At 39.7% G+C, this 8,633-nt stretch overlaps 1 protein-coding gene across 1 annotated transcript; it reads right to left on the minus strand.

The window, feature by feature from the left end:
- Positions 1-226: 226 nt before the first annotated feature.
- Positions 227-6,272, minus strand: hhex (hematopoietically expressed homeobox). The gene is made up of 4 exons (XM_053413889.1): positions 5,579-6,272; positions 2,345-2,523; positions 1,730-1,780; positions 227-1,609 (listed from the first exon to the last, which is right to left on the minus strand). Exons 1-4 carry the CDS (start codon positions 5,973-5,975, stop codon positions 1,364-1,366), a joined length of 873 nt encoding a protein of 290 aa, XP_053269864.1. The 5' UTR covers positions 5,976-6,272; the 3' UTR covers positions 227-1,363.
- Between the last annotated feature and the right edge of the window lie 2,361 nt (positions 6,273-8,633).

Consider the following 8,633-nt stretch of genomic DNA (forward strand, 5'->3'; position numbering starts at 1 on the left):
TAAAAATGTATGGGTATTTGAAATTGTTACAATAAAGGACTGGTGCACATAGGCGCCAGAGTTTTCTTCACCAGCCAGAATCTTCTGTTCAGGTTATACACAGCTACGGTAGGACCCTCACGTCCAGTGGCAGCTTGAAATAAATTAAACACATAACAACAATTTCCCGGTCTGTACATCAATTGTGACTACTTTCGAGTTTGAAAAATTCACCCAGAACAATTGATGAGTTTTTAGAATTTAATGCAGATATAGATATAACCGAGTAGCTAATTAAGCAATTATCATTACTAACAACTTGTTCAGCTATACATACAATTATTGATGCATCAATGACGTTAGGCTTATCCGAAATCTTAAATCATATAATAAATTGTGAAAGTGTCGTATAGTGAATAACTGTATTTATTTTATGTATTAGTTTGCAAATAATAAATCAAGTTTTTTGTGTTATTCTCGGTTCCAATTATTCAATGTATGTTTTGTCTAAGTAAAAGATCTAATTAACTCCTCTCCCTCATAAGTTTTCTTATTGTTTTTCTTGCTAAGTCTAATGATTTATCATTGTGTATAATTGAGTCACAAGATAAAAAAATACAATCTACAAATATCTTAGATCTCATGTGAGAGCAGCCAACCATAGCTACATAGGTAGCATTTTAATTGGGTTTTAATGTAATTAACCTGATGACTGCAGACCATATGATTTGTTAAACAAGCAGCCTGGGAATATACATGACATTCTTAAAACGTATGTTCCCCTTGTGAACTCAATATTTTGCTCTCGTTCAAATTATGACTATTTAATGGCCATGTACGATAAAGGCCAAATTTGTCTTGATATGTTTATATTCTATAGGCTATATATTTTTGGTTTATAACTTGTTTATATTCATTTATATTTCTGTTTTTTGCCAAAATGTTGTAATTAATTGATTTTCTTTTTCCAGTAGCAATTTGGAAAATACTAAATCGTAATAAAATTCTAGCAGAGTTTGACAAATTATTCTCATCAGAAAATGTGTTTATTATTATTAAAAGCAATTAACCACATCATTATTTGGTCTGTATTGATTTCATATATCATATTTTAAGGCAACAGCCTAAATTAAGAACAACATACAGTACAAGTCATTTACCGTGGTCAATATAACAAAGTGACAATCAAAACGAATATGTTTTATATACAAAAAGACACGTAATGGGAGGATTAAGTGATGTAAACGTTACCTAAATATTACACCAGTGACTATTTTGTCAAGCTGTCTGAATGGAGATGAGTGACCAGAATCAGGTGTGAGAAGATTCTGCTGGCCTTCATCATCCAGCTCTGAATGTCCATTGGATCCAGTGTCGATAACCGTCAGAACTGCAGTTTCCGGGTGTACTCTTCGTCGTCCACCATGTCTAGCTCCTGGTCAGTGTCGTCTGATGTCACGTTAGAGTCCATTGCTGTGTGCAGGTGTTGTGGGGACACAGAGCGCACATAGACTGTCTGCTTCTGTTCTGGGCTCTGCATCACGGTCGACTCGATCATCTCATCACCTTTATTACTCCTCCCAGCTGGACTGTCATTCTCCAGCTCTCTTTTACCTCCCTGAGGATTTTCCTGAAAGAATTTGAAACAGATGACTTTATGAATGAAGTGTCTGGACAACTGTATACCTGGTTGAACAGAATTATTTTGAATGAATGCTTGTCATATGAAATTTTTCTCAAAAGTCCTCACCTGTTTCAGTCTTCGCCACTTCGCACGTCGATTTTGGAACCAGGTTTTAACCTTGGAGAAGGAACAATTTAAACCAAATATATTCCATTTAGCTAAAATCCTGCTCCAGATAAAATGTGCCATTTTTACGTCAGTTATTAATGGATTATAATATGTTTTATCCGAACAGATGTGCAATTGTCAAAGAAGATTTCAATATTGAAACATGTCAGTTTGTTTCTGCTGGTAGGGACTATTAATTGAGTGAAACTTCATCATCGTCCATAATTTCTAGAGAATTCATCTAAACAATATAAAGTAATGGCTATAGAAGTCATGTCAGGCTTTGTCTTTTTTCTCTCCCATAGTTTGTGTTCTCTCTCTCATTCAAAATGATTGATTATTATTATTATTAACTGGTGCTTTTATTGTTGCATCTATAAATGTCATTCTTATTTCATTTAATTAGAAACACCTGTCTGCAGTTACACAACTGGTCCTGGTGTCCTCTCTCTCTCTCTCTCTCTCTCTCTCTCTCTCTCTCTCTCTCTCTCTCTCTCTCTCTCTCTCTCTCATTGAGTCTGATTCTGCTTGAGGTTTCTTCATGTAATTATAAATGTTTTCCTTCATTCTCACCTGTCTCTCGCTGAGCTGCAGCATCTTTGCCAATCGCTTCCTCTCTGGAGGAGAGAGGTACTTCTGCGTCTCAAACTTCTTCTCCAGCTCAATGGTCTGGTCGTTAGAAAACCGGACCTGGCCGCCTTTTCTCTTGTGCAGTGGCCGCTGCATGAAGGGAGTCCATAGCAGCGGCTTCCCTTTATAGGAGGGAGGGAGGGAAGAACAGCGCATTTAATACAAGTCCCCAAAAAGTTGCATTATATACGAGGACATTCGCCATCATTTTGACTGTTGGATGTGGCTCCTTTTTATCACTAACGTTCTTTTAAAGGCAATGTTATTACATTTTCCCAATTGAAAGTTAAATGTTTTCAGATTCCTCTCGCTAGGGAAAACCTTGACGGTCACTTAAAATCGTATATATACAGTCTATGCTTAAAATATGAATAAAAATCGAATGAATCGAAATTGAAGATGATTACTTTCTATTTTTTCAAAATATTTACACAGACTGCTTATATAGCTGAATATCATTACAAGTTTTAAAAATGGAATCGAAGGAAAATGGACAGAGACTGAAAATAAAAATAAAAAACTTAGGAAGACTTTCAGATCATGAGCATGCGACCCATGTGCACACATTCATTAAAACATCTGACTGTGTAACACACAAACAGTCTCACTGTACTTTATGATTCCATAAAAAATAAGATAAAGTGGTCAAACTGTACAGTTAGAGTTCATATAAGTCGTTTTGCGGGTTGTTTGAAATGACTGTCAAGGTTTATTGAGAGAAAGGACGCAGCAGTGGGTTCAGGACTGGTTTCCTCTGCAGTTAACGGCCGGGAAGACTTCCCCCACCCCCCACAGGCCTGCTGCATGCTGTCTTTAAAGGAAGGTCGTGACAGACTAAAAACTATGGCCAAATATCCGCTGCATGTGCTTCCTCCTTTGTGGCGTGATTATAGGCGATAGCATCCACCAACAGACACAGACTCACTGACACAATATAAATCTGTTGCGGTCGAAACTGCTGTCAAAGACCTTACTGCGGCTCTTTTCCAAAGGAAGTTAGCTAATCCAGGCCCATGTGATCTGTTTCTAAAAACAAAAAGATGTCATGGAATTCCAAATGATTCTGTAAAGATCTCATGTCCTTTATTCGGGAGTATTTATGATGTATGTATTGTTTACTGTTATGATTAAAACAATGTCGAGATCACACATACACTGACTTCTTAGTGTCGACAGCTTTTCTCTCTGATGACCTTACTTCACCTGGTGTTTATTCCTATTAAAATAAATAGCTGGGCTACGGTGAAGCTGAGCTTATTAAATGAACTAAGAACAGCTAAAAGGGAGGAGATAGTATTGAAACTGGAGAAAATCCGTTTCAACTGCTACTATAATCAGCTTTAGATAAACATCCATATAATTTTGCTGTCTTAGATTTCAAATGGCATTGTATTGTAGCGGTTCTTTTAAATGTGCTATATAATATAAGTTATATAAAAATAATACTGAATTTTACTTTATTGTGTATTATAATGATATAATTATTATAATTTTCAACATTATTATTTTCACTACAGCCGTTTGTATTTCTTCTCCATTATCTTTGCTGTTGTGTTTTACAGAGCTGTTAAGCAGCCAAAAAAACTCGAGTGAATTTCATCATCAAACTTTGATTTGCTTTAATGCAAGTCGGACATTCCGTCACCTCAATAAGGTTTCACAAAATAAAAAATGAGAGTGTGGATGAACACAAATCAGGCCTACACACTAAATTCATAACATCATTCTTTGAGAGGGCCTTGTTTGTGCTTTTGCTTGTCACGTATGAGACTCGTTTACGTTACTCCAACCCTTCCTCTTTTATTATTGTTGCCTGCTCTCAAACTAACCTTTATCTTTTCTCTAAGTCCCATTAGGTCTGTCGTGCCGCTCTGTATGCTTTATTTTCTTCTAGCCGCTAACCATGTTACATCCTCGCTGGCCAGCCAGAGGAAGTGTAACAATATGTGAAAAACGGATCCCGGGCTATCAGAGGCCGAGTGTTTCCTGAATATGTCTGTATTGAGGATGTCGATAAAATAATCAGCAGCGTGCAGCGGGCTCCCGAGGAAGTGACTGGCCGGGTGAGCCAGGAAAACATTTAACAGCTTCTGAAAGCAGATTTATTCCTATTGACAGGTTTGCGGCTTCCGTTATGAACGGAAAGGCCCAGCTTGTTTAGCGCAACACAAAGTCAGTCGTTCCGCTTGTCACACAAGAGGATCACAGAGCGAAAGGGAGACAAATGTTCACAAGAAAAATAATGCGAGCCATTAACAGTAGACATAACCTCTGCCCCCAGTGTCTATATGTGACGCTTACATTTGATCCAATTACCACATTTGAACCAGGACCTGATAAAGCTGGAATAGAGAGAGAGAGAGAGAGAGAGAGAGAGAGAGAGAGAGAGAGAGAGAGAGAGAGAGAGAGAGAGAGAGAGAGAGAGAGAGAGAGAGAGAGAGAGAGAGAGAGAGAGAGAGCATTGAAATACCAAGTGATTAAGTGCACAAATATGTTTAAGTCGCCGACTCACTTGCGCCTCTGATGTTTCAGAACAATGGGAGTCAGGAAAGCGAGTCAAGGCTACCCCCCCCCCCCCCCACCACCACCAACCCAGACACACACACATACACACACGCACGCACGCACACCACCACCACAGCAGACTGAATGGAATGAAGGGCCCCAAATATGTCTTTGCAATGACAATGTGACCCATATGTTCGTGGTCAGGCACAACTGTTTCTTCAGGACTGACCTGACCGAACACTCAGAGCAACAAGCTACTGTAGCCGATCAACCTTCCATAATAAACCCACTAAATAAAATAGCTTACACTACCAAGACTCCACACTCACTTATGTATAGGTTATATGTAACTATACGATCGCGAGCTCGATATGCAAGCATGACCAAGCGTGATACACTTATGCAAAATTGGTTTCGTTGGTACTGAAACGAAGTTTGTGAAAAATAAAAAAACATCGTTTTAATGCACAGTATGTTAAGTGCTCTCAGATCATATGCGCAAGTCTGACTGTTAGGCTGAAATGGGCTTAATTTAGATCAGTTAGTTTCTCTTGCAGAATCTTCAGGGACTTTTTCTGTGAATTACGTTCACTATAAACGGGCAAACAACACTTACGCCTACACCACAAATTATCTATGAGTTTAACGCAAGTCATATGCCCAACTCACCGAGCGGGTCGCGCCTCAGCAGAGCCTGGGCGTACTCCCCCATGGAGCGGTTGTGCTGGTGGTGGAACGGGTAGATGGGGCCAGCGAAAGCCCCGGCGGTGGCGTACGTCGTTGTCAACATTGCAGCTGCATGATGAGACAGCGCCGCGTGGATCGGCGTGGGTTCATAAATCGGCGCCCGGTACGGTGAGATTACACTCGTGAACGAAGAATTGGGCGACGCAAGAGTCGGTGTGGGGATAGTCAGCGTGGAGCATGAGGAGGATGAAGAGGCGGAGGATGAAGAAATAGAAGGAGAGTAGGTAGTAGAGGCAGTCGTCCCCAGAATGTCCTCGATGTAGAAGGGAGTCGGATGAGCCGGCTGGATCGGAGTTGGTGCAAAAAGCGGGACGCTCATGGTGCTCTTTGCCGCCGCAGTGCACTGGAACTCAGTTTACAGTCTCACAGCAGCGTTCCTATTTAACGGCCACGTCTCTTTCGTTTTTAAATAATACTCTCAAGTTTTTACATGCTATTAACCATCTACTGTAACTTTGAGTGAAACTTTCAGTCTGCGGGCTGCCCTTTACCCACCAAACACAGTCCCTCTGGTTTGTGGATAACACCGTTAGAGTGTTTTGGTGTCCATCACGTTGCAAGGGTGAACAAGCAGATACTCGGTCCAACTGCTTAGGCTGTTATCTGGCTGCAGGCGGAGGTGGGTGGTGATAAGTGCGGTCAACTTCCTGCAGGTGGCCAACGGCCAATCCTGATTGGCTTACTTTCAGCTCCAATGGCGCCACAGTGATCAAGATGGCAGTGTAGAAGAGATTCTTGTATTTCAGGTGAATCAGTAGGTTATTCCGCAGCTACCGGGACACAAACACACACACAGACACACAGACACACACACACACACACACACACACACACACACACACACACACACACACACACACACACACACACACACACACACACACACACACACACACACACACGCACACACACAAAATAATAACAGAAAGTCCCAAAATGATCTCTTGGAAACACTTGGTTTCATTGTTTTCACAATGTACAGCAGTGGCTACATCATGCATTTGTCTTCAAATTGATGCATTTGAATCAGTTTAATTAGATGATCTTGCATACGCAGCATATATGTATAAGCTAAATAATGCAAATGTATAGTGATTATAAAATAATAACACATTACTTTATTTGATCATTTAGCTGTAAGTTCCCCTAGACAAAGACTTTTATAGGACACCTCCACCTAACATCGTTGTATCCTTCTAGTTAACTTAACTTAACTTAACCAAGTTATATTGTTGGTAGAAACCTTTGATAGTGTTGGAGATTGAGAAAAAACTGTCTTCGCAAATACAAATAAATAATATGTCTCTTCAACGTCATTAAACAAATTACTAAACGAAAACCGTGATGCAGGTAAATGAGCAGAGCATAAATCGCTACAGCTGTATTAGAAAAATTAATGAATACATTAATCGTACATACACAGTAAGCAGATATTTAATTCTGAAGAATCAGAATCTACATTTTACAGTTACAGCTGTATAGTAGATGCTTCACTGAGCTACTTGACCTTTTAAAGAAAACGCTTTTATCAGTAACTTATTCCAGACTACTGCTTAGGAGCCTTATAAAACTTTGGGCCCCACAACAACACAAAAATGCATATACTAAACCTTGTATGTCATGTATTTGGTTGATCTATAGGACATTTTACATTTAAGTTTAAAACTACCTGAATCAATAAGTAATATTTTATAGCTCACTGTAAATAATATTGTGTACTGTAGTAACCACTTGAGGAATTTACTTGTTAAGAGAACATGAACACCCGTAGGGCATGTCCAAAAGTCGCTGTATGAGCGGCATCTACTTGCCTTAAATGGCTCTTTGAAACTGTTTAATGTTATCTAACAAGGTAATGTACAGGGTAACTGCATCCAATGGCCTAACAGCATAGCTGAATGGCGAGTGATTAACTCAGGATTTCAATGTTTTCCTGTAAAATTTACCTATCAGTGCGGCTGAGGTGATGAGGATTACGCTTATTTCCCAACACACGTTTCCGCAAAGTGTTAAACAAATAACAGAGTCGTGTGTTTGCAGAGCTACAATACTGTCAGTAACGCTGCCTCTCTCGTGCGTCTGCGACGAGCTGCACGTGTTATAGTCATGTAGTTATGTTGTGAATAGCTGAGCTCAGTTCGCCTCAGCGCAGGCTGCGCTAACTATTGCTTCTTACCGATAAACGTGAGGACAAATACGAGCAGATTGTTCGATTTTCTGATGGGTCTTTAAAGCGCGCGCCCAAGCCTGCCAACTTTCTAACGGCTGTAATTTAGATAAAGTAGACTCAGAGTGCAAACATGGATATAAGCAGCCTTGAAAACATGAAAGAAGTCACTAAATGACTAATATTTGGACGGAGACAATGATTACAGCTAATTGATCGGTCCAGCGTCTGGTGGCGTCAGACCGCTGTTCACAAACGATTGAAAACTTTACGACAGAGACGCTGGTGCTGCTTCGTAGCAGCTGGCGCCATATTTCTGTCTGTCTGTATGTCTGTCTGTCGGTCTATCTATCTATCTATCTATCTATCTATCTATCTATCTATCTATCTATCCATCCATCCATCCATCCATCCATCCATCCATCTATCTGATTCTTGAGACATGGGACAAAACACATTCAACACAATTATCTCCTTCAATTAAATAATTATTGTAACCAATCTAAGACACCTACTGTCTTCCCACTACATTAAAACAGCATGTCCCAAGAGAAGGGTTCAATAATTCATGTGCAATAAAATGGTTACAAATATTTGTAATGATTAAAGGACCTTGATCTCATCAAAAGACTAATGAAATGCCATCTCATATCAGAACAAAGTTTATATTCAATGACACATTCATATTTCAAAGTTGTCAACACCTTCACACATTCATTAAAATGTAATAAAATCATACAATATAAGGGGAAGCAGTCACTCCAAAGCAGTGGATCCCAAACTTGTAACAGTGCCGTACCCCTTCAGACA

The sequence above is a fragment of the Pleuronectes platessa genome, chromosome 21, assembly GCF_947347685.1.
Source record: "Pleuronectes platessa chromosome 21, fPlePla1.1, whole genome shotgun sequence".
In the NCBI taxonomy this organism is placed as follows: Eukaryota; Metazoa; Chordata; class Actinopteri; order Pleuronectiformes; family Pleuronectidae; genus Pleuronectes; species Pleuronectes platessa.

Bases quoted from the DNA above. Each gene is read 5' to 3' on its own strand.
- hhex (XM_053413889.1), bottom strand. From the start codon at position 5,975: ATGAGCGTCCCGCTTTTTGCACCAACTCCGATCCAGCCGGCTCATCCG. The intron at 2,524-5,578 runs GTGAGTTGGGCA...CCTCCTATAAAG, and splicing joins GCTGAGGCGCGACCCGCTCG to GGAAGCCGCTGCTATGGACT. The intron at 1,610-1,729 runs GTGAGGACTTTT...AAATTCTTTCAG, and splicing joins AGTGGCGAAGACTGAAACAG to GAAAATCCTCAGGGAGGTAA.